This window comes from Vulpes vulpes, chromosome 12, assembly GCF_048418805.1.
Source record: "Vulpes vulpes isolate BD-2025 chromosome 12, VulVul3, whole genome shotgun sequence".
Taxonomy (NCBI): domain Eukaryota; kingdom Metazoa; phylum Chordata; class Mammalia; order Carnivora; family Canidae; genus Vulpes; species Vulpes vulpes.
The window spans coordinates 73561914-73588232 of NC_132791.1; the positions used below are offsets into that span (position 1 = coordinate 73561914).

The window sequence follows — 26319 nt, forward strand, 5'->3', positions numbered from 1 at the left end:
CTCTGCTGGGTGTGGCACGGAGGCTGGGCAGAGTGTGCTGTGGCAGCTGGGCACTAGGTGACTGTTTGGATGCTGGCACAGCTTTTAAAACAATGTATCCCAAGCCTAGGGCTGAGGCTAGTGGGCTTGGAGTGGGTGAATCTTTAGAACTGGTGGGCTTGGTGCACTGATAGCAAGTCATGTAGCAAGTGTCTGGGCAGCCCCACCTCCCTTAGATGGCTCTGTTTATGCTGGGGACTGAGGGAGGAGAATGGCACCTGCCAGCTCCCCCCTTTTTTTGGAGAAGTCTCCCAACACTTTCTGAAATTTGTATAAACAGATCTGTCTCCTGCTTGCCCCTACCATTCTGCAAACTCCACTTTTATGTTGCTCCTCCACACAGTCTGCTGTCTCTGTAAGGGCGGTGACCCAGCTGTCACTCACCCTCCCAGCTGACCAGTCCTGAGTGAGCTTTTAAAAATCCACACTCAGCTCCAAGTTCCACTGTTTTTACAAACTCATGGAATTCAGCCCCTCTGGTTTTTGCAGCCAGACATCATAGGGATTAGTTTAACCCATGTGAGCTCCCTGGTGCCAGCCATTTCTCTGTCTCCTCCACGCACACAGTTCCATCTCTCATGTTGGCAGCCTCCCTCTACGTTACTGAACTTCCTAACCTTGCAGCTTCTCCTTTATATTTAGTTGTGGAGTTTGTTCTACTAGTCAGATTGCTTTCTGGTTTATTGACTTGGATGTGGATAATATCTAGTTGTAAATGTGGGATGGGGTGAGCTCAGGGTCCTCCTAATCTGACATCTTCCCAAGCCCCTTCAATTTACCCTTTTTGATACAAGATCTAAATATTTTTTCCCAGTTTTTTTTTTTTGCTTATGGTGATTTTGCCATACAAAAAATTTTATTTTTATGTTTATGAATTACTTTTATGATTTCTGTATTTTGTGTTATAGCGGAGAAGACAAAACAGAAACCTCCCCACTCCAAAATGATCAAAGATACCTCCTGTGTATGTGTGTGGGGTTTTTTTTTTCCCCTAATACTTTTATGGAGGTAGTAGAAACAGCAGTATTTTTTTTATGTTTATGGATCATTAATGTGGATACATTTTATGTCTTTGATACATCTGGAATTTATCCTGATAAAGACTCAGGTTTAAATTCAACCTTATTTTTCCTTAATACTTCATAGTTGCTCTTACACCATCTATTCTCCCCAACTTGTATGCTACCTTTATCAAATACAAAATATCTGACTAGGTTTATTTTTAGACTTTGTGTCTCAGAATTACACTAGCTGGTTAATATGCTATAATAGTGCCCCCTCATCACTTGTATTTCTTTATTTTTAGACATTTTCTAGCTAGAAACAAATGATCTTTATTTTTCCATGAGAACTTTGGAATCAATTGTGTGTTGTTGAAGATTTTGTTGCTATTGTTTATTGGGATCATTACAGTTATAGATTAATTTTGAAAGATATAACATTGTTCTTCATACCAAGTCTTTCATTGATGCAAATAGTGCATCCAAGAATCTTTCCATAAGTTTAGTCCATCTTTTGTGACGCCTAGAGCATTAACTGTTCTTCACATAGGTCTTGGATGTGTCATCTTCATTCCTGGCATTTGGTCTTTTGCTTCTATTCTAAGTGTATTCTTTCCTCTCATTATTTTAGTTATAGTTTGTACAAAAGGAAAATATTGATTTATGATAATTTTGAAACCAACACCTCTTACAGAATTTTTTTATTGTTTATTCCAGAGTTTTTTTTGTTTGTTTGTTTTTGTTTTTTTTGTGAGTGTCACGGGCTTTCCATAAATAAAATCCTTTTACCTACAAATAGGTTATATTCTTGCTTTTCATTATTTATAGTCTGCTTTTTTTTTCCTTTATCCAGCTGCAGTAGGAAATAATGATAGTGATGGGTTACATCCTTGTCTGATTCTCTATTCTTCTTGCCAACTGTTCCAAGGAAAGCATGGAAAAAGCCTTTATACCCTATTTATTATAGTATTTATTTATACAGCATATAAAAATTGCAGATATAGTGCTATAACAACCATCTGAAAAGCATCTGCAAATTGGTAATAGAAAAGGAAGTTTATTTAGATGTTAACAGTAGCTGTCACTAGGTAACAGGATTAAAAGTGGTTAGTTTTCTTAATTTTTCTTTCTTTTCCAAATTTTACATATTGAGCTTGATATATATGCTATAGTGGGAGGGAGACTTTTATTTTAATAATTCATGACCAAATTCAATGACTAAAAGTGGAATTGGAGTTAAGCCCTTTTGGGGCTTTACATTAATCTGTATTTGAACTAATTTAGAGGAAGTAGATGAACTCCAAAACAAGAGCAAATTCAGGACAATGTTATTGCTGTACCTGTGGACTCTTACAGCTGCACTAATAGAATGTAATGTGAACCTTATAAATGATTTCTGATTTTTTGGTAAATGAAATAAAAAGAAACAGGTGAAATTCATTTTAATGATATTTTATTTCGGGATCCCTGGGTGGCTCAGCTGTTTGGCGCCTGCCTTTGGCCCAGGGCATGATCCTGGAGACTCAGGATCGAGTCCCACATCAGGCTCCCAGCATGGAGCCTGCTTCTCCCTCTGCCTGTGTCCCTGCGCCCCCCCCTCTATGTCTCATGAATAAATAAATAAAATCTTTTTAAAATTATATTTAACCCTATAAAACCAAAATATTATTCAACATGTAATCAACATTTTAAAATATTATTTTACATTCTCTTTTCCTACCAAGTCTTAGATATCAGATGTAGATTTTATATTCACAGCACATCTCAATTTAGACCAGGCACATTTCACGTGCTTAACACCCATATATAAATAATGGCTTTCATACTGATCAGTGTGGCAGGCTAGCTGCTCTGCGCTTATTTGTAGATATCCAGTAAAGACAGGTATTGGAAAACCTAGCATGTGTATGTAGACACAGGCCAAACAAAAGGTGCCTGAAGTATGACCAACCTCATGGAGGAAAAACTACCACCTAAAATAAAAATCACTTTAGTTATTTTATGTGGCTTCCCAATGATTTCTCCTACATGCATACAACCTTTCATTGAGTGAAAAACCATCTTCTCTGCCCCCCATGGCCAACACCACAACTTTTAATCACGTGAATTTTTCTGGCAGCATGGCGAGGACTACCTGAAGCAACATGTGCTATCCAATATGGAGGGCAGTAGCTATATGTGCTTATTTATTTAAGATTTATTTATTGAGAGAGAGAGAGGATGCACCAGTGTCAGGGAGGAACACAGGTGAGAGGGGGAGTGGAAGCATCACTCAGGGCTCCAGCTCAGAACCCTGAGATCATGACCCCAGCAAAAACCAAGAGTCCCATGCTTAAGGGACTGAGACACTCAAGCGCTCTTACATGTGCCTCTTTAAATAAAATGTAATTAAAAACTTAGATCCTCAGCTGCACTAGTCACATCTCAAGTGCTCCATACAACTACATGTTGGCCAAGGTACCTGTTGGGGTAGCTCTACAGGGATCCACTCCCAGCCTCCCTACATGTGCTTTTGCCTAAAACAGCAGGGCTTGAGAAGGGCTTGGGTCTCTGCTCCTTTCTGGTGTCTCCTAATTGTCCCGGGTCTCCTCCAACACAGAACACATACACTTCACAAGGGCTCAGACTCACACTGAGACGCACGCAGTTCTGACATGGAGCTGAATGTAATCAATAATCCATTGCTGCAAGGAAAGCCCTTCTATTCCCTGTATTTACCTTGCATCTACACATATAAAATATAAAAATTAGACATAGAGTTGACGAACATGGGTCCACTCCAGTCAGAAGTGAAATTCATCCAAACACTTTGATAACTTGAACTGTTTTTAAAAAATTCATCTTATTAAGAGTTTACTTCCAAACATTTCACCTCTTAAAAACTGATATGAAAATTTAGCAATATACATAATTCTATTAATAATTGAGAAAAGAACATTTGAGTGAGGAAAAACTGTAAACTTTGAATTCCACTAGAGATGTATGCTACAGTAAACAACAAAACTTACAGAATTAAACTATTTTCCGTTGGGTAAACATTCAGTGAGAATGAAAATATTTCAGGTTAAGATACAAATCTTGTGAGAGACATAAAATAAAAAGATTCAAGGAAAAAACCGAAATGATGTAAAATTAGTTAAAAGTTAACGATAATATTAAATTATCGTGGGTTTGGAGTCCGTTGTAGACATCTGAAATAAGCGATTTTGTTTTTTAAGTGCCAGCACTCACAATGTGCCAAATTATGTTCTTTGCAATTACTTAAACTTAAGAGGAAAAACATTTAGATGTTACTTCAAAAAGAGGGGTCACTTTTTCAAGTCCTTTCAGGCCGGGCTCGGGGCCAGGTCCGGGGGGTGCGGCCCGGCCCCGCCCCGCGCCCCGCCCCGCGCCCCGCCGCGTCCCAGCCCCGCGCCCCGCCCCGCCGCGCCCCCGCCCCGCCCCCCCGCCCCGCGCCCCCGCCCCGCGCCCCGCCCCGCCGCGTCCCGGCCCCGCGTCCCGGCCCCGCGCCCCGCCCCGCGCCCCCGCAGCCCTGCGCTCCGCCCCCGCCCCGCGCCCCCGCAGCCCTGCGCTCCGCCCCCGCCCCCCGGGCTGGGGCTCCCCGGCCGCCGCGCTCGCCCAGGGCGGGGGCGGGCCAGGCCTGCAGGCCCAAGCTCCGCTTCGCCTCCGCCCGCCGGCTTCCCCGCAGGCTCAGGCCGAAAAGTGCTTCGTGTTTAGGTACAGAGGTCGTCCGGGGTTCATCCTTCCTCGCGACCCACTTGCCTCACTGTATGCCCCACTCAGGAGAACAACGTCCAGGGAAACTGGAAGCTTCGTCCGCACCCTCCCGCCCGTAGTCCCAAGCGCGCTCGCCGCCCGGCGCTCGGTAACCGGCCCGCACGCCAGCCGCCCCCCTCCCAAGGCCTCCGAGCGCACCTCGGGTCACGTGCCTGGACGGGAGACTATCATCGAGTCCGTCCTCCCGCCTCCCAGAGAGGACTCGGAAGTGCCCGGGAGTTGGCGCGGGCCCTTCCGGCCGGGCCGTCCGCGCTTTTGTCCCGCCGGCGGCCGCGCTTCCGCGCCAGCGCCACAGCCAGTACGTGAGTCCGCGGCTGCCCGCGCTCCCGCCCCCGGCCCCGGCCCTCGCCTGCCACGCCCTTCCCTGAGCGGCCAGGCCTCGGCTGCCCCCCGGGTCTCGGGCGGGATCTGGGGGGAAGCGTCCCCCTCTCCCCTCCGCCCTTCGGGAGGCAGGTTCCGGGGGAGCGGAGCGGGTGCGGGGCGTGCCCTGGAACCGGCTGGTGTGTGTGGGCCCCGGCTCTGGAGGCGGAGCGGCTGCGCCGGGTAGGAGCTGCACGGCGTCCAGACGAGGCCGAGGCCTGGCTCGTGGCGCTCTGGACTGTTGGCTGGTCCTCGGGCCGACGGGGAGCCGAGCCTCGAGGGCTTTCGCGTCCTCGCCCGAGCGTGCCCCAGGACCTCGGGGTGACGTGAGAGGCTCCTGCCCGGTGCCAGTGGAGCCCTGCGGAGCCCTCCCGGGCCGCGTGCGCACCTGCGGTGGGGGCGCTGACGAGGGCAGGTGGCCTCGGGAGGCGGAAGGTGGGCGCCAGGGCCCGAGACGTGCGGACTGGGGGCCGCGGGCCGCTTCCTTTTTGAGAACACGAAGGTTTGGTTTTGTTAATTTTAAGAATATGGTTAATATTCATGTGGTTCAGGTGTTTAAAATATAAGCAGGCATCAGTGACAGTTTGCTGCCGCTCAGTCCCTTCCCATGCCCAAGCCCCTAGATAATCACCTTCGTGAGAAGGTAGCCATCCAGTTTTTTTTTTTTGTTTTTTTAAGATTTTATTTATTCATTCATGAGAGAGAGGGATAGACGTAGAGGGAGAGGCCGGCTCCCCGAGGAGCAGAGAGCCTTATGTGCAGCTTGATCCTAGGACCCTGGACCCCAGGACCCCGGATCATGACCTGAGCCAAAGGCTGACTTAACTCTCAACACCCTGAATCATCCAGGCTCCCCGTCTAGTTTTTTATGCAAATACTGGTCTATTGAATACAGTCAGTTCCCCTATTTTCACACAGGTGGCAGAATACTCTCCAGAAGTCCATCTCCTCTGGTCCTTCTTCCCCTGTATTGTAAAGGATCATCACCACACAAAGAGCTTAAAAAACAAGAAGCAGGGATCCCTGGGTGGCGCAGCGGTTTAGCGCCTGCCTTTGGCCCGGGGCGCGATCCTGGAGACCGGGGATCGAGTCCCACGTCGGGCTCCCGGTGCATGGAGCCTGCTTCTCCCTCTGCCTGTGTCTCTGCCTCTCTCTCTCTCTCTCTCTCTCTCTCTCTGTGTGACTATCATAAATAAATAAAAATTAAAAAAAAAAAAAAAAAACAAGAAGCAGCACTGTGGTAGTGCACTGCATATAGTTTGGATGTTTTTAATGTTCCTTAATTTTTTCGATCTATTCAGAGCCATTCAGGTTGTTTCCAGTTTGTTGTTACTTCAGTAGTGGTGCACTCAATGATGTTCTCCTAGGACATATTTTAGCGAGAGTTTTTTTTTTTTTTTTTTGGTTTTGTTTTGTTTTAAAGATTTTATTTATTCATTCATGAGAGACACACAGAGGCAGAGACACAGGCAGAGGGAAAAGCAGGCTCCATGCAGGAAGCCTGATGTGGGACTCAGTCCCAAGATCCCAGGATCACACCCTGGGCCACCCAAGCGTCCCATCAAGACTTTTTAAAGAAGGCATCAGCCAAAATAATTTTTGTCTTACCTTAGCCACTTAATTGGCAAATTGTTAAATATGCCAATCATTATTGTAACAGCTCCTATAGAGTGTTTAAAGAACAAATAAAACTAAATAGATTTTCTCTTCTGGATCTTGTGTTTATGATGCTTGGCCAGACTAGTCTAATAAACTAATTCTATTAATGACTACCTTCCAGCCATTGTCTGCCCCTTTAGCTTCAGAAAATCTCTCAGCCTCCCTTTCAGAATGTCCTTTACTACCTATTCCCCAAGATGACTCTTCACTGCTACCAGGTATGAGAATATTCTGTTTCATTTTTTACTTTAAGGGGAAAAAAATCACCTTTAATCCTTACTTCTACTTTTAAGCAATAGAACCAACTCATGTTAATCATTTATACTTCTGGGTATAAAGAAACCAAATGCCAGTAATCACTAACGCACACACCATATTCTCTCCTTTCATCTGTATATCATTCTCACTTCCCCTTGGTTCTATATTTCATCAATCCCATCTGCAACTTCCTATGTATGCTTTATTCTGAATTGGTAAGCATTTTGTGGTCAAATGTGTTGTTTTCTTTTTCTTTCTTTGGTCTTTTAAGTTTTTGTTTGTTTGTTTGGTTTTGTTTTTTCCATTTGTTTCTATAGGTTCGACTTACCAACACATAGTATAACACCCAGTGCTAAGCCCATCAAGTGCCCCCCTCAGTGCTCCTCACCCAGTCATCCCATCCACCTGCCCGCCTGCCCTTCCACTACCTCTTGTTCGTTTCCCAGAGATAGGAGTCTCATGTTGTGTCACTTTTCTAAATTTTCCCACTCATTTTCCCACCTTTCCCTTATAATCCCTTTCACTAATTCATGTATTCCCCGCATGACTGAAACCATATAATGATTGTCCTTCTCCAATTGACTTACTTCACTTAGGATAATACCCTCCAGTTCCATCCACGTTGAAGCAGATGGTGGGTATTTGTCTTTTCTGATGGCTGAATAATATTCCATTCTGTATGTAGACCACATCTTCTGTATCCATCTTTCAATGGACATCAAGGCTCCTTCCAGAGTTTTGCTATTGTGGGAAGTGCTGCTGTGAACATTGGGGTGCAGGAGTCCCAGCGATTCACTGCATCTGTATCTTTGGGGTAAATACCCAGTAGTGCAATTGCTGGGTCATAGAGTAACTTCTTTTTTAACTTTTTGAGGAACCTCCACACGGTTTTCCAGAGTGGTGACAACACTTCACAACCCACCAACAAGGCAAGAGGGTTCCCCTTTCTCCGCATCCTCTCCAACATTTGTTGTTTCCGGTCTTGTTAATTTTCCCCATTCTCACTGGTGTGAGGGTTGTTACCTCATTGTGGTTTTGATGTGTATTTCCCTGATGGCAAGGGATGTGGAGCATTTTCTCATGTGCTTGTTGGTCATGTCTATGTCTTTAGTGAAATTTCTGTTCATGTCTTCTGCCCATTTTGTGATTGGATTGTTTGTTTCATGGGTGTTGAGTTTAATAAGTTCTTTATAGATCTTGATACTAGCCCTTTATCTGATACGTCATTTGCAAATATCTTCTCCCATTCTGTAGGTTGTCTTTGAGTTTTGTTGACTGTTTCTTTTGCTGTGCAGAAGCTTTTTATCTTGATCAAGTCCCAGTAATTCACTTTTGCTTTTGTTTCCTTTGCCTTCATAAATGTGTCTTAAAAGAAGTTGCTGTAGCCAAGTTTAAAAAGGATGTTGCCTTTGTTCTCCCCTAGGATTTTGATGGATTCTTATCTCATATTAGAGCTTTCATCCTTTTCAGTTTATCTTTCTGTATGGTGCAAGAGAGTGGTCCAGTTTCATTCTTCTGCATGTGGATGTCCAGTTTTCACAGCACCATTTATTGAAGAGACTGTCCTTTTTCCAGTGGATAGTCTTTCCTGCTTTGTCAAATATTAGTTGACCATAGATTTGAGGATCTACTTCTGGATTCTCTATTCTGTTCCATTGATCTATGTGTCTGTTTTTGTGCCAGTACCAGACTGTCTTGATGACCACAGCTTTGTAGTACAACCTAAAATCTGTCATTGTGATGCCCCCAGGTCTGGTTTTCTTTTTTAATATTCCCCTGGCTATTCGGGTTCTTTTTCTGATTCCACACAAATCTTAAGATTATTTGTTCTAACTCTCTGAAGAAAGTCCAAGGTATTTTGATAGGGATTGCATTAAACGTGTAAATTGCCCCGGGTAGCATTGACATTTTCACAATATTATTTCTTCCAATCCATGAGCATGGAATTTTTTTCCATCTCTTTGTGTCTTCCTCAATTTCTTTCAGAAGTGTTCTGTAGTTTCTGGGGTATAGATCCTTTACCTCTTTGGTTAGGTTTATTCCTAGGTATCTTATGCTTTTGGGTGCAATTGTAAATGGGATTGACTCCTTGATTTCTCTTTCTTCAGTCTCATTGTTAGTATATAGAAATGCCACTGATTTCTGGGCATTGATTTTGTATCCTGCCACATTGATGAATTGCTGTATGAGTTCTAGCAGTCTTGGGGTGGTATCTTTTGGGTTTTCTATATAGAGTAACATATCTAAGAAGAGGGAGAATTTGACTTCCCCTTTGCCAATTTGAATGCCTTTTATTTCTTTTTATTGCCTGATTGCTGAGGCTAGGACTTCCCAGTCATATGTTGAATAGCAGTGGTGAGAGTGGACATCCCTGTCTTGTTCCTGATCTTAGGGGAAAGGCTCCCAATGTTTCCCCATTGAGAGTATATTTGCTGTGGGCTTTTCGTAGATGGCTTTTAAGATGCTAAGGAATGTTAGCATCTTCTATCCCTACACCCTGAAGAGTTTTGATCAGGAACGGATGCCGTATTTTGTCAGATGCTTTCTCTGTATCTATTGAGAGGATCATATGGTTCTTGTTTTTTTCTCTTGTTGATGTGATCTATCATGTTGATTGTTTTAGGAGTGTTGAACCACTTTTGTATCCCAGGGATAAATCCCACTTGGTCGTGGTGAATAATCTTCTTAATGTATTGTTGGATCCTATTGGCTAGTACCTTGCTGAGAATTTTTGCATCCGTGTTCATCAGGGATATTGGTCTATAATTCTCCTTTTTGGTGGGGTCTTTGGTTTTGGAGATGCTGGCCTCATAAAATGAGTTTGGAAGTATCGTGTCCCTTTGTATCCTTCAGAACATCGTCAGTAGAATAGGTATTATTTCTTCTTTAAAAGTTTGATAGAGGGGATCCCTGGGTGGCACAGCGGTTTGGCGCCTGCCTTTGGCCCGGGGCGTGATCCTGGAGACCCGCGATCGAATCCCACGTCGGGCTCCCGGTGCATGGAGCCTGCTTCTCCCTCTGCCTGTGTCTGCCTCTCTCTCTCTGTGACTATCATAAAAAAAAAAAAAAAAAATTAAAAAGTTTGATAGAATTCCCTGGGAGACTTTCTGGCTCTGGACCTTTGTATCTTGTGAGATTTTTGATGACTGCTTCAATTCCTCCCTGGTTATTGTTCTGTTCAGGTTTTCTATTTCATCCTGTGCCAATTTTGGTAATTTCTGGTTTTCCATAAATGGATCCATTTTTTCTAGATTGCTCAATTTGTTGGCATGTACCTGCTAATAATGTTTTTAAAATCGTTTTTATTTCCTTGGTATTGGTTGTGATCTCTCCTCTTTTGTTTGTGATTTTATTAATTTGAATTTTTCTGTGTTCTTTTTAATAAGGCTGGCTAATGGTTTATCTATCTTATTAATTCTTTCAAAGAACCAACTCCTGGTTTTGTTGTTGTTTTTTTTTGTTTGTTTGTTTTGTAAGATTTTACTTATTTATTCATGAGAGACACTGAGAGGCAGAGACACAGAGGGAGAAGCAGGCTCCATGCAAGGAGACCTATGTGGGACTCAATCCCAGGACCCCAGGATCTCGACCTGAGCCAAAGGCAGATGCCCAACCACTGAGCCACCCAGGCCTCCCTGTTGATGTATTCTACAGTTCTTCTGGTCTCTATTTCATTGAACTCTGCTCGAATCTTTATTATATCTCTTTTGCGTGGTGTATGCTTTACTTGCCATTCTTTCTACAATTCATTTAGGTCCAAGGTTAGCTTGTGTATAAATTAATTTTTTATTGGTGTTCAATTTACCAACATACAGAATAACACCCAGTGCTCATCCCGTCAAGTGTTCCCCTCAGTGCCCGTCACCCACTCACCCCCACCACCCGCCCTCCTCCCCTTCCACCACCCCTAGTTTGTATCCCAGAGTTAGGAGTCTTTATGTTCTGTCTCCCTTTCTGATATTTCCCACACATTTCTTCTCCCTTTCCTTATATTCCCTTTCACTATTATTAAATCCAAATTCTGTTGCTCTGTGGCAGAGAGTATTGCTTCTGGTTCTTTCTTTTTGGTGAGTTTTCCTTCTAGTCATTTTGTTCTGCAGAGTGGCTATATGAAGGGGCTGAGTCAAAAATATTAACCATAACGTAAATAAAATGCACCCTAGATTATTCCAAAGAGGTCAGAGACCAGAAAATAAGAGAAAAAGAAGAACAGAACAAAGTAAAACAAAGGGACCACTAAAGTGATAAACAAATTTTAAAACAAAGTAGTAAAAATAACAAGCCAAGAACCAAAAAGAAAGAAGACGGGGAAAAAAAAAAGGTAAAGAAAAGAGAAAAAGGAAAAGAGGAGGATGGTGGTGGTGAGGAAGTGGTAGTGAAAAGAGAATGTAGTCTACCTGAGGGGTCCTAGAGGGTGATCCTCTTGGTTCTGAGTGCATTTTCTTATATATGTTAGAAGATGCTCAATTCCAAATTTATATAAACCAGTAATACTTATGTAAAGCCCCAACATTGACCACAAAAACATAAACAAGATGAAGGGGACAGAATGGGAAGGAAGAGACTATAATCTCACAGAATGAAGCAGCACTGTATTCCACTTGGTTCTAGGTGTATTTGGTCGTGTATTAGAAGGCACTAACTTCTACCATTGTAGAACAAAACAAGGCAGAAAAAACAAATCTCCATTCTCGTGTATCTATCAAAATTAAATTGAATACATTGAAGGGAATCTAGAAGTGAAACATATATCTAAAACGTATTTGTAGAAATATGAAAGTCAAAAAGGAAAAAACTTAAAAATGAAGAGCTAGTAAAATACTGTAGTTAATAAGGTAGGAAAAGAAAAAATATTGGAAATTTTTAGTCTGATATAAAAACGAGTCTTAATGGAATAAGAAAAAAAAGGACCCTCTAGTTCTATATACTATTTTCCCTCAGTCCTGGAGCTTGTCAGTGCTGCTTGTTAGGAAACTTGCTTTTCCCTTGTACTTCCAGCAATTCTTCTGGGAGTGGGGTGTGCTGTGCTGATTCTCAGGTGTCTGTCCCTGGGCAGAGATGCCCTACACCCCTGGCCAGGTTCCTGGCCCAGTATGACTTGTTTATCCTGTGAGGCCTTTGTTCCCTTGAGGCTCCGCCTCTCCCAGGCACAAGGTGAAACAAAGAGAAAAAAAAATGGTGGCAGCCAGATTTCCAGCTCTGGAGTGGAGCTCCCTAGGAGTAACTAACTGCAGTCTCCCAGTCCACACTGGCTTAGATGCTCCTGGGGTCAGGGGCAGGTGCACTGATCTGTACAGCTGTGGGGTGCACGTGGCAGGAGAGTTCTCACTTTCTTGTGCCCTCTCTGCTTCTGTCTGTCCTAGGGGGAACAGAGGATTGCTGCTTTGTCTGTTTTGGCACCCTGAGATCTTGTGGCACTGGACCCACACTCCCAGGGACCGCCTCTCCCGAAGGGAACAGAGTACAGCCACCTCTGTCTGTTGCCGGTCTCTACTGTAAAGGCCACTCTGGAGCTGTCCCACCTAACCTTGTCCCAAATGCCCTAGAAGGTTGTGGCACTCCAGCCCTTTACTGAGATTGGACCGCGGTTTGTTGTGAGCTTTCCCCCAGGTGTCCCCTGCTCTAATAGTGACTCCAGAAATCTTAAGGCTTCACTGCCCTTCTTGCGATTTTTCCCAATTTCCCTGCACACTTTTCAGTCAGGGAAAACTCTGGTGTGGATTTTTAAAGTTCCCGCTTCTCCTGGCCTTGGCTTTCCTGCCCCAGAGGCTTTTGCCCCTCCACTTTAGCCCTGCTAGTTGCAGTTCTCCTCCCCCACTTTATTCTTTTTTTATTTTTATTTTTCGCCTTCCTACCTTGTTAGAAGCAAGAACTTTTCTCTTTTGTAGCATTCCAGCTGTTCTTTCTTTAAATCTCAGGTCGAATTCATAGGTGTTCAGGATGTTTTGAAGGTTATCTAAGTAAGTTTGTAGAACCACATGAGTTGAGGACCCCACTCTTCTGCCATTTTGCCCCTCCCTCTGTAGTCATTTCCAATTCAAATATAATATCCAGGAACTTAAGGTACCAAATCCAGGTATCGTATTTGTTGATTATGTTTGGTAATCTGGACATCCAGAGTAGCTGCTGATGTGTTGCTTGTTGCAGCCTGTTCATAGGCAGAACTTTTTTGCTGGAGTGAGCCATAATTCTTTTGTGAGTTATCCAGGCTCTTGAGAAGCGGCCCCTGACTCCTGGGGCAGGGACAGTGAGAACTAGGGGCAGGGTCTTACTATGTACCCAGGCTTTTTTGGGCATTGACAGTAAAACATGAGCAGCAAGTACAGAGATGTCCAGATGTGGGACATGTGTAATTTGAAAGGAGTGGATGGCATTCTAAAGTTGGCACTTTTGACTGATGTAACCAGGCTGTTGGATCATGCTTCCTGCTGACAACTAGAGAGTTAGAGATCAGTTTCCCATCTAGCTTATAGAACTTTTAAGAAATTAAACCTTTCTAGACTGCTCTGTGCAGGAGTTGTGCTTTTGGAATGATTATTTTCTTGTGTCGTAGAGGATATATGACTTAGCTAACATCAGTCATCAGTCTTTTTTTGGTAAGTTATTTAAATTCCAGTTAGTTAACACAGAGTGTAATACTAGTTTCAGGAGCACAGTATAGTGATTCACCACATCATACAACACCCAGTGTTCATCACAACCAGTGCCCTCCTTAATCCCCATCACCTGTTTCCTCCATTCCCCCAACCACCTCTCCTCTGGTGACCATCAGTTTGTTCTCTATAGTTAAGAGGTTAGGAATCTGTTTCTTGGTTTGCCTCTCTCTCATTTCCCCCTTTGCTCATTTGTTTTGTTTCTTAAATACCACTTATGAGTGAAATCACATGGCAGTTTGTCTTTCTCTGACTTATTTCACTTTGCATAATACTCTAGCTCCATATATGTCATTGCAAATGGCAAGGTTTCATTCTTTTTTGTGGCTGAGTAATATTCTGTTTGTGTGTGTGTGTACACCACCTCTTGTTCATCAGTTGATGGACACTTAGGCTGTTTCTATATCTTAGCTATTGTAAATGATGCTACTGTAAACATCAGAGTGTATGTGCCCCTTCGAATCACTATTTTTATATTCTTTGGTTAAATACCTAGTAATGCAGTTGCTGGGTCATAGGGAAGCTCTATTTTTAACATTTTCAGGACTCTCCACACTGTTTTCCAGAGTGGCTACACCAGTTTTCATTCCCACCAACAGTGTAGGAGGGTTCCCCTTTTGCCACATCCTCACCAACACCTATTGTTTCTTGTATGGCTAATTTTAGCCATTCTGACAGGTGTGAGGTGGTGTCTCATTGTACTGTTGATTTGTATTTCCCTGATGATGAGTGATGTTGAGCCTTTTTTATGTGTCTGTTGGCCATGTGTATGTCTTCTTTGGGAAAATGTTCATGCCTTCTGCCCATTTTTCAATTGGACTATTTGTCTTTTGGGTGTTGAGTTTCATAAATTCTTTGTAGATTTTGGAAACTTACCCTTTATCAGGTATGTCATTTGCAAATATCTTCTCTCATTCTGTAGTTTGCCTGTTAGTTTTGTTGATTATTTCTGTCCCTGTGCAGAAGCTCTTTATTTTGATGAAGTCCCAATGGTTTCTTTTTGCTTTTGTTTCCTTTACCTCAGGAGACATACCTAGAAAGAAGTTGCTCTGGCGGATGTCAAAAGAAATTACTACATGTGTTCTCCTAGGATTTTTATGGTCTCAAGTCTCATATTTAGGTCTTTCATCCATTTCTTAAAAATATTTATTTATTGATTTTAGAGAGAGCATGCGCAAGTGCGGGGAGGGGCAGAGGGAGAGAAAATCTCATGCAGATTGTCCACTGAGCAGACTTAAAGGTATATTAAAAAGCTCCGGTGAACAAAACAGTATGGTACTGGAACAAAAAGACACATAGGTCAGGGGAACAGAATACATAACCCAGAATTGAACCCATAGTTATATGCTCAATTAATCTTTGACAAAGCTGGAAGGAATATTCAATGGGAAAAAGACAGTCTAGTCTCTTCAACAATGGTATTGGGAAAGCTGGCCAGCATCATGCAAAAGAATGAAACTGGACCGCTTTCTTACACCATACACAAAACTAAATTCAAAATGGATGGAGAGCCTGGGTGGCTCAGGTGGTTAAGCCTCAGACTCTTGATTTTTGTCTCAAGTCATGCTCTCAGGGTAATGAGATGGAGCCCCATGTGAGACTCTGCTCAGTGGGGAGGGCAGGGAACTAGTTCCTTTGCACCTCTTCTTCCCTCTGCTGGAAGCATTCTGTTTCTGAAGTTTTTCTAACCCTTCAAAGCAGAGTCAGTCCTCTCCCTCTCCTCTCTCATCTGTGTCCTGTGTCTGTTATTTTTATCATGTGTTGTTTTTTTTTTGTTTTGTTTTGTTTTGTTTTTTTGCCAGATTTTTATTTCCTGCAGATCTACTAGCTGCAGTCTGCCAGCTCCTTGATGACAAGATCTTACCTATCTCTCGATCCCCAGGACCAGCCCAATGCCTGGGGAAAAAAAGCAGGATATGGATCATAATCTAAATTCTTTGGGCAACATTAAACCTCAGAGGTAATAGATACTAGAATACATTTTGTTTCTTGCAAAGATAACTTAATATTTTGTTAGAAACTCTTTTATTATTATTATTTTTTTTATTTATTTATGTTAGTCACACACAGAGAGAGAGAGAGAGAGAGAGGCAGAGACATAGGCAGAGGAAGAAGCAGGCTTCATGCACCGGGAGCCCGACAGGATTGCGCCCTGGGCCAAAGGCAGGCGCTAAACTGGTGTGCCACCCAGGGATCCCCTTGTTAGAAACTTTTGATTGTCTTTATATTTTAGCAGATGTCTTGGTCTATCTGGGCTTCTATAACAAAATATACACTGGATGATGTATAAACAGCAGAAATGTATTTCTTATAGTTCCAAAGGCAATGAAGTCCAATATTAAGGCACTGAAGAGATCAAGACACCAAAGAAGGTCATCACAGAGGTGATGACTTTTTTTTTTTTTAATAAGAACACTAATTCCATTCGTGAAGATTCTGCTCTCCTGACCTAAGCATGTCTGATAGCCCCACCTCCCTCACCTCTGCCCCAGTACTGTAATCTTTGAGGATTAGGATTATAACATGAATTTGGGAGGAGGGGACACAAACATTCAGACCATAGCAGCAGCATTTATCCTATTGCTGGCTTTTTATGTCTTGGTACTTTTCTGCCTGTGTTTTGACTGATCTTTTCTTAGACTGGTGTTGATTCATATGAATCTCATTGCAAACCATCAATTTTTAGTAAAGAGGCACATTTATATTAATCTGCTTTGATTTCAGTCATTTCACCCAAGAGGTTGGGTGAACTACGTGGGGTGATAATACACTGTGCCTCCATCCAAACAAGAGGTTAATTTAAGTAAGGCTGAAATAGGGATACTCCTACACCAGGAGTTAGACATGAAATATTTGTGATTTCATGCAGACCAGACCAGTCAGCAGCCACACAGGGAATCCCAGAGAGTATGAAGTAGATGAATAATTGGCTTATCAGAGAAAGTCAGGAAAAAGGGTCCAGCTGGGCCAAGGATCAGTGAATATAGTAGCAGTGACGGGTAGGTTAGCATGGTGCATTGGTGTCCAGCAAGTCACTTGAGGTGGCCAGATGCAGAAGGCTTCAAGTGTCATACTAAAAGCCTGAGAAGACTTAATATTGGGAAATGACCAGGTGTACATCTTTCAAAACTTAAGGTAAGGAGACCATGGCAGAAGTTCAAAGTATAATTTAGGAAGGCTTAAACTAAGGCCTTTAGCAGTAGGAATAAAATTAGGAGTAGGGACTTGAGAACTATTGAGGTAGTAGAATCAGCTAGTCTTAGGGGCTCTTTTGGATGTGGAAGGATGAGAAGACAAGTGCTCACTTCTGATTTAGGTAAAGGGGAGGACAGGGATGGGCATGAGAGCCTACAATTGAAGAGAGCAGTCTGGGCCAGAGATGATCCGAGAGGTGGCTTGTAAGAGTGGTAGGAGCCACATATATAGAAATGACTGCCCAGGGAGAATATGTAGAGTCAGAAGAAGAAAGGTTTAACATGGAACAGGATGGCCAGGAACATCTAAGAGACAGCAGGTGGGGAATTTGTGCCTGGACCCAAAGAAGCTAATGCAGGGTGGTGTGGGTGAAAGAAATAAGATTTAGTAGAGGAGGTATGAGGGAAAATGAGATGTGAAGATGACTTTTTCAAGAGATAACTGAGCAGGAGGCAGGATGACAAAAGCAGTATCTGGAGGGGAAGGTATAGTTGAGGGATTTTTCTTTTTTTTAAGATTTTATTTATTTATGAGAGACGGAGAGAGAGGCAGAGACAAAGACAGAGGGAGAAGCGGGCACAGGCAGGGAGCCAGATGCAGGACTTGATCCTGGAACCCCAGGATCACACCATGAGCCAAAGACACACTGAACTACTGAGCCACCCAAGCATCCCAGTTGAGGGAATTTTTAATTTACATTTTGACCTTTTTAAAACTTTTTATTTGAAAATCATTTTAAATATATAGGAAAATGTCAAGAATAAGAATGGTAAAAGGATAGCCTTTAGCCATATTTACCTATAGTTAACATTTTACTTCATTTTGTCTTCTCTTTTGCTCTTTCATAATACATACTTTTTTTTTTTCTGAACCATTTGAAAATAATGCATGCGTCATGGCCTCCTACCCCTAAATACTGTAGTATGTATTTACTAAGGATAGGGATGTTCTCTTGCATGAGTAGAGTACAACTGTCAACTTCAGTACATTTAAAGTTGATACTATGTGATCTATATACCAATTTTGTCAGTTGACACAATTACTTTTTTTATAATTTTCCTTCCAGTACGACCCACTACAGGTCAGGTATTAAGTATAGTGTTCACGTCTCTTTAGCCCTTTTTAATCTGGAACATTTCTATAGCCTCTCTTGTCTTTCATGAAAATGCTATTTTTGAAGAATACAAATAGTACTTGGAGTAGAACAGTCTTCATTTTGGATTTACCTGATATTTGCTTGTGATTCTGAAGCTCAGGTGATGAATTTTCACAGGATGTCACTTCTGGAAGCATATGATGTCCCACTGCCACCATTGATGATATTAATTTAGAACACTAATATGAGGTACTAATTTCTCCACTGTGTAGTTATTGTTTTTTCCCTTTCATTCTGGGGGGAATATTTTAAGATCATGCATATATACTGCCCCTTCTCAAAATTTTCCCCACATTTAGAATTCAGTGATAATTCTCCCCTAATCCAGTCTGCTCAGATAGTAACAAAATGCTGATTTTTTTTTTTCAACTCTACTACTTCCCCCACATTTACCAACCGGCCCTGGCATTCTGCTGTAAGTAAGCAGCCTCTCTTTCTCCCATTTATATATGTATGGACTCACGAAATCCTATTTGCAATGCTTTATAATTCATATTATAAATAATTATTATGGAACCTAAATTGAGTGGTCAAGCTGGCTCATGGTCTTGTGGTCTTGTGACATGCCCCTGTTGTTTTTACTTGTTGGTGTAACAAGATGCCCCAGCTCATCTTGTGTGTATTCTGCCCCTGCCTAGAGTCTGCCATTTCTCTGAGGAGCTCTGGTTCCTTTTAGTAGGCATGGAGGTAGAGACCAAGACCAGGGTGCTGGATGTGCTTATTACCACTAAGTTTTTTTTCCTTCTTAGCTTTTCAGGAAAGAGGTTGGAAATATTTATACATTCACAAACACAAATATGTGCACACACATAATTTAGAAACCATGAATTCACACCAATGCTTCTGATTCCTCACAGGGTTTTTCTTGCCTTCCTCACAGGGTTTTTTTTGCCTTCCCCTTATTCCATATTTTTGTTTCTTCCTTCAGGAGAGCCCTGGCTTGCAACTAATTGAACACATTTACCTAGTCCCCTAATACATATAAAATTGTTTCAAAATCACCTTGCCCATACCTCTGCAAAAAACAAACCTGCTTAAAAAGAGTACAGTTGTTTTTAGGACTTCACCATCCTCTTCCAGCCTCCCCAAGACTGAGAGTATATAGTATATGACTACGTATTCTGTGATACATGCCTAAATTATGGGTTGTACTTTTTTTAAATTTTTGTTTCTTTCTGTGGTTATAGAATCCATGTGAAACACAAATGAACTCTTTTTTGCCATTTTTTTTCTGGCTTAGCTGCTTTTCCTTTTTCCAATTCCCATTTATCTTTGAATATGTAGAAAATTATCATGCTTCCATAAGTAAAAAAACTGTGCAAAAAGCTGTACTTAGAGTGTCTCTCTTCCCTATCCCTTTGCTCTGTTCTCCCCACTTCACCACTTAGAGATAATGGGACTTTACTGATTTCTGATTTCTCTCATTACTGTAAAGATAAGTAGTTACATGCTTGTTTTCTTATATGTGCCTTTTTTATATAAAGATATATATATGTATATTTACCTATATCTATATATACTCTATATAAAGAGTATATACATACTTTTTTAATATAAGATATATCTTACATATATGTACTCTGTATAAGGCATATCATGTATCTTATGATATGTGTGTATGTATAGTGTCTGTGTATATATATACATACATATATACACACATATATACATATATATATATATATACACACACACACACACACAATTTTTTCTTTTCATGTATCCTGGAAATTGTTTCTTCTCAATCAATAGAGTTGTTCCTCATTCTTGCTTAGTACTCCATTGTATATATGTGTCATTGTTTATTTAACCAGTCTTCTATGCTTAGACACTCAGTTTTCCAGATTCTCTACTTACAAATAATGCCCCTGTGAATAGCTTTGTGTACATAACTTTTTTTGTATTGTTGGAATTTCTATAGAAATTTTAGTCTTTTTATTCTCAACTCCTGAAAAATTTTTATATGAGGGATTATTAGCCCTTATACATGATGCACGTTGCAAATATTTTCTTTCATTTTGTCATTTCTCAATTTTGCTTATAGCATTTTTGCCATGTAATTTATACAGTCAAATTTATCCATCTGCTCTTACTGCGTGTGAGTCATAGTTTGAAAACTTTTTCTTTTCTTTTTTTTTTTAAGAATTTATTTTTTCATGAGAGAGGCAGGCAGAGGGAAAAGCAGGCTTCCTGCAAGGAGCCTGTTGTGGGACTCGATCTCAGACCCCAGTGTCATGTGCTGAGCCAAAGGCAGACGCTCAACTGCTGAGCCACCCAAGCATCCCTGAAAACTTTTTCTATACTTAGGTTATGGAAGTATTCACTTGTATTTTCTTCTAATATTTGTATAGTGTCACATTTTTTATATTTAAAACTCTGCACCATTTGGAGTTTATTCTTGAATATGGTATAAAGACTGATCTATTTTTATATTTTTCCAAATGGCTTTATAGTTGTTCCAACACTATTCTCAAGACCATCTTTGCACCAATAATTTGATATGTCATCTTTATCATATGCTTGATTTCTGTGTGTAATCAGGACTATTTCTGGGCTTCCTATTCTATTCCATTTGTCTGTCTGTACATTGGTGCCATCCTGCTGTAGTTATCAGAGGCTTTGTGGTATATTTTAATACCTAATGTGACTAGTCTCCACATTCCTTTTCTGTTTCTCTCTAGCAATTTTTGTGTGTTTATTTTTTAAATTTTAATTAGGCTCCATGCCCAGCATGGGGCTTGAACTCATGACCCCAAGACCGAGAGTTGCATGCTGTACTGGCTAAACCAGCCAGGTCGTATGTTTACTTTAGAAGATTTGCTGTTATGGCTGTAGGAATATGAACATCTTTCTCTCCTGAGGGCTGAGGATGAATAGATGTGGAGGGACCGAGGTGAAAGAGAATGAATAGAGCATGGTCCCTGATGTGTATGGGAGCAGGATTCAGAGCACAGATAAAAGCCATGTTACTCTTGATGGTTATGGAATTCCACTGCCTGTCCAGTAGCCCTCACATTTAAGCAACATGGACTGCTCCACCCAAAGTAGTAGAGACCAGAGGAGTGCTTTCAGAGGAAACGAAGAATCCCTGCCTGAGCCCTAAAATCTGTTTTAGGAAGAAGTTTACCTTTCCTGAGTCCTGTGCTTTATACCCAGGTTCCAACTTTGATCAAATAACCAGACCTCAAATAATAAATAGTAATAATTATGCATATAGCACTCACCAAGTAGTAGGCAACACTTATATTATCTCATTTTATATTCATGTCAACCCTACTGACCTCATTTCAGATGAGAAAACTGGCACAAAGAAGTTAAATAATTTTCTCAAGATCATGCAGCTAGGTATTTGAACCCAAATAGTATTTCCTTTGCTTGTGGTTTCTAATCTTTGATATGCTCTGATTGCAGTTAGCCTGTTTATAAAGTGGGAATAGAAAGTCTTTTTGCCTGGCATGCTGGAGCATGTTCTTCCATATAGAATTCCTCCCTCACTACTCACTTTCCAGGATCCGGTTTTCTTTGGAGGGGACGTCCAGGAAGCCAAACCAACTCCAGGAAGCAGCAGTTTGCTTTATTTCTCATGTCTGTCGTGACTGTCTTTATGCTTTCATTACCATCACCCCAATAGTACAACTTGGGTATTGACTTCTTCCCTTTTTTAGTTTTGCCTATTTAGTTCTGCTGACTCTCTCTTAATTTTTGCCTTACTTATTAATTTTTCTGTTTCTTTTATTCAGAGATTTCTTCTACTCTTTTTTCATGACTAAATGATTGTTTCTAAAAACTGATCAGTGTTGTCCTTGATTCTGTGCATCTTTTCAACCCATTTCAACTTGCCCTCATGCTAAATTGTTATGTAAGAATAGAAAAACTCTTTGTTCTATTGGAAATCCAGGGCTCTAACATTTTAACTTTAGCTCCACAGGGGCAGAAATTTTGGCATGCCCCCTGTTGTGTCCCCTTCAGTTAAAAATGGTACTTAATCACACACCATGCAGTCAATAAACACTTGTCAAGTGTATGAGTAAATTTGGATGTAATTCTTGCAGTTTCCTCTAAATAAAGTGAACAGGTATCATTTTCATTTTCTTGGTTTAGTGTCACATTTGAAGACGAGGGGCACTGAGGATGAGAAATCAACTGAAAAGTATGAAAATGTTGGAAATGCAGAATCTGTGTGGCCAAAAGTGGAAGGTCTTCACAAGGATAATATATTGGAATCTAAGGTTGGTGAAACTTGTGATTGGAATAGCGAGGTAGAGAATCAACTGGAAAATCCTGAGGGAAAAAGAATGAAGGAAGACCAAAGTGGCATGAGGGAAAAGATTGGCAAAGCCAAGAACACAGCAAATATAAAGACAGAACAGGAAGACGAGGCATCTGAGGAAAGCCTACATCCAAGCTCAAAACATGTTATACACCAAACTGTCTCTGTAGAACAGATAAGTAGTGAACAAGACAAATGTATGGAGAACATTAATGGAACCTCTCACCCTGGTCTACAGCAGAAAACCAGTATTGTTAAGAAGTCACACAAATGTGATGAGTGTGGGAAATCATTTAAATATAATTCCCGGCTTGTTCAACATAAAATTATGCACACTGGGGAAAAACGCTACGAGTGTGAGGACTGTGGAGGGACTTTCCGGAGCAGCTCGAGCCTTCGAGTCCACAAACGGATCCATACTGGGGAGAAGCCGTATAAGTGTGAAGAATGTGGGAAAGCCTACATGTCCTACTCCAGCCTTATAAACCACAAAAGCACCCATTCTGGGGAGAAGAACTGTAAATGTGATGAGTGTGGGAAATCCTTCAATTATAGCTCTGTTTTGGACCAGCATAAGAGGATCCACACAGGAGAGAAGCCCTATGAATGTGGTGAGTGTGGGAAGGCCTTCAGGAACAGCTCTGGTCTCAGAGTCCACAAAAGGATTCACACAGGGGAGAAGCCCTACGAATGTGACATCTGTGGGAAAACTTTCAGTAATAGCTCTGGCCTTAGGGTGCACAAGAGGATCCATACAGGCGAGAAACCTTATGAATGCGATGAATGTGGGAAAGCCTTCATTACTTGCAGAACACTTCTAAACCATAAAAGCATCCACTTTGGAGATAAACCTTATAAGTGTGATGAGTGTGAGAAATCGTTTAATTATAGCTCTCTCCTCACTCAACATAAAGTGATCCACACTGGAGAGAAACCTTATGAATGTGATGAATGTGGGAAGGCCTTCAGGAACAGCTCAGGCCTTATAGTACACAAAAGGATCCACACAGGAGAGAAACCTTACAAGTGTGATGTATGTGGCAAAGCATTCAGCTATAGCTCAGGCCTCGCAGTTCATAAAAGTATTCACCCTGGGAAGAAAGCTCATGAATGTAAGGAGTGTGGAAAATCCTTCAGCTATAACTCCCTTCTTCTTCAACATAAAACCATTCATACTGGAGAGAGACCTTATGTATGTGATTTGTGTGGGAAAACTTTCAGGAACAATTCAGGCCTCAAAGTCCACAGGAGGCTCCATACTGGGGAAAAACCATATAAGTGTGATGTGTGTGGGAAAGCCTATATCTCACGCTCTAGCCTTAAAAACCACAAAGGGATCCATCTCGGGGAGAAGCCCTATAAATGTACCTATTGTGAGAAATCTTTCAATTACAGCTCTGCCCTTGAACAACATAAAAGGATTCATACAAGGGAGAAACCTTTTGGGTGTGATGAGTGTGGAAAAGCCTTCAGAAATAATTCAGGCCTTAAAGTACATAAACGGATCCACACTGGGGAGAGACCTTACAAATGTGAAGAATGTGGGAAAGCCTACATCTCACTCTCAAGCCTTATAAATCATAAAAGTGTACACCCTGGGGAAAAGCCCTATAAGTGTGATGAGTGTGAAAAAGCCTTCATCACATATCGAACCCTTATAAACCACAAAAAAATTCATCTTGGGGAGAAGCCCTATAAATGTGATGTATGTGAGAAATCTTTTAATTACACCTCACTCCTTTCTCAACACAAAAGGGTCCACACTAGAGAGAAACCTTATGAATGCGACAGGTGTGAGAAGGTCTTCAGAAACAACTCAAGCCTTAAAGTGCATAAAAGAATCCATACTGGGGAGAAGCCCTATGAATGTGATGTGTGTGGAAAAGCCTACATCTCACACTCAAGCCTTATTAACCATAAAAGTACCCATCCTGGCAAGACACCCTACACCTGTGATGAATGTGGAAAAGCTTTTTTCTCAAGCAGAACTCTTATAAGCCATAAAAGAGTCCATCTTGGGGAGAAACCCTTCAAATGTGTTGAGTGTGGGAAATCTTTCAATTACAGTTCACTTCTTTCTCAACACAAGAGGATCCACACAGGGGAAAAACCTTACATATGTGATAGATGTGGAAAGGCATTCAGGAACAGTTCAGGTCTCACAGTACATAAAAGGATTCACACAGGCGAGAAACCCTATGAATGTGATGAGTGTGGGAAGGCATACATCTCACACTCAAGTCTTATTAACCATAAAAGCATCCACCGTGGACAGCAGCCCTATAATTGTGAGTGTGGGAAATCCTTCAATTATAGATCAGTTCTTGACCAACACAAAAGGATCCACACTGGAAAGAAGCCATACCGGTGTAATGAGTGTGGGAAGGCTTTTAATATCAGATCAAATCTCACCAAGCATAAAAGAACCCATACTGGAGAGGAATCTTTAAATGTGGCAAGTGTGGGAAGTCACAGTGACACATCACAGAAGAGAACTCATGAGGGAGGCAATGCTCTGGATGGGACCAAAATGAGCATATCTGTACAAGGCAGAGCTTACGAAGTCTCGACTCAAATGGAAGAAAAACCTTATGAGTGTATGAATATCTGAGCTCTTTGTTCATGGCTTGTAATTTACATATGTAACTATGAGTACTCTTTGGTGTGAACTTCATCATAGCCAGCAAGGAAGCCTCCAGTGTCAAGGTAGTTGAACCTTTATGAAACACAAAATAGTTTATACTGGGGTTAAAACCTATGAAAGTGACAGAGTGGTTTAAAAACCTTCAAAATAAGCAGACATTTCTGGACATAAAACACATGGATGAGGAAAGGACTTAGAAGTCATATAGTTACCATCAGAAAGTTCATATTTGAGTAAATTCTATGAATAGAAATGGGGGAAATTCAGGCATAGCTTTGAATCCTAATTATACATTGGTTAGTGGAGAAAATACAAGAAGGGCTTCCCAACAGGCAAATTCAGGGAGAGATAGGCTTCAGGGAATATAAATTTAATAGTAGTGCTCATGGAGTATAAATTTGATATAATTGAATTATTTGTGAGGGGTGATGATAAAATTTGAAACAATTGGATTTTGTTGTAGGAAGACTAAAGAGTATAGACATGAATCTAGCAGGAAATAGTCATTTAAAAAACGTAAGTTGATTGGACTATGGTTGTAATGTGATACACTGGTAGAATGGGCAAAACTTTTAAAAAATTTCAAGTGAACCCCTTCAGTGAATGATGAAGTGTGATGAGTGAAAACCCTACCTATGCTACAATTATGAGGTTCTACAGAAATTCAGCACATTAAATAACTAATGGAACATGTCTTCAATGTGAATTTGCACTTATACAAAAATAATTGATTCAGGGATTCCTATGAATAGGAATGCTGAGAAGGTCATTTTACTAGAAGAGCTAGAAAGCTAAGTAGCTATTGACAATTGAGGGATTGGAAGAAATTCATGCTCCTTAATAATCCTGTTAAATGTTTGATTGTTTTGGAATGTGTTACTGTAAAGATTTCATGTACTACATGTGTGTATTGTCTGTTATAAAATGTTATGAATACTTTGTTCAGGGCTCACTCTGTCTTGGCCATGAAAAGGAAGATAGTTGTGGTGAGGTAAGGTGCAACTCCAATAAAAAAATTACTTAAAAGTAAACAGGCTCTGACTGACTTTAGATGGAGCAGTATGCATACAAAACAGTTTGTGTGTCCCATCTTTTGTAGAGTAAGTGAGACCAGATGCAAAACAGTAAGGGGGCTTATCCCACAGGGCTAGTAGCTCAGGTTTCACAAGAAATTAGGTGATGTCTCCACCAGAAGAAGTGAAGAATGGATTGATCCTCATACTGGACCTACATCATAGTTCCTGGGAGTGGGCATGCTGTGGGACTGATCTGTCACCTCACAGAAATAGTTCTCTTGGGAACAGAAT

General features: G+C 41.4%; 2 protein-coding genes across 7 annotated transcripts in view; one reads left to right on the forward strand and one right to left on the reverse strand.

Moving 5' to 3' along the window:
- BTNL9 (butyrophilin like 9) overlaps positions 1 to 5097 on the reverse strand; it is a 79898-nt gene extending 74801 nt beyond the window's left edge. Inside the window, exon 1 of the mRNA XM_072728869.1 lies at positions 4956 to 5097. The gene's annotated coding sequence lies outside the window, so the exon portion shown is untranslated. The remainder of the gene's footprint in view (positions 1 to 4955) is intronic.
- On the forward strand, positions 4980 to 26043 carry ZFP62 (ZFP62 zinc finger protein). Of its 6 annotated transcripts, XM_072728864.1 has the most exons (4): positions 4980 to 5115; positions 15550 to 15707; positions 18216 to 18287; positions 22200 to 26043. In XM_072728864.1, the coding sequence occupies exon 4, from the start codon at positions 22394 to 22396 to the stop codon at positions 24977 to 24979; it is 2586 nt and encodes an 861-aa protein (XP_072584965.1). In that variant the 5' UTR covers positions 4980 to 5115; positions 15550 to 15707; positions 18216 to 18287; positions 22200 to 22393; the 3' UTR covers positions 24980 to 26043. The 6 variants fall into 6 exon arrangements, with proteins under 6 accessions (XP_072584965.1, XP_025844745.1, XP_025844743.1 ...); XM_025988960.2 differs by lacking the exon at positions 18216 to 18287; XM_025988958.2 differs by lacking the exons at positions 15550 to 15707; positions 18216 to 18287 and having other exon boundaries at positions 5017 to 5115.
- Positions 26044 to 26319: the final 276 nt, after the last annotated feature.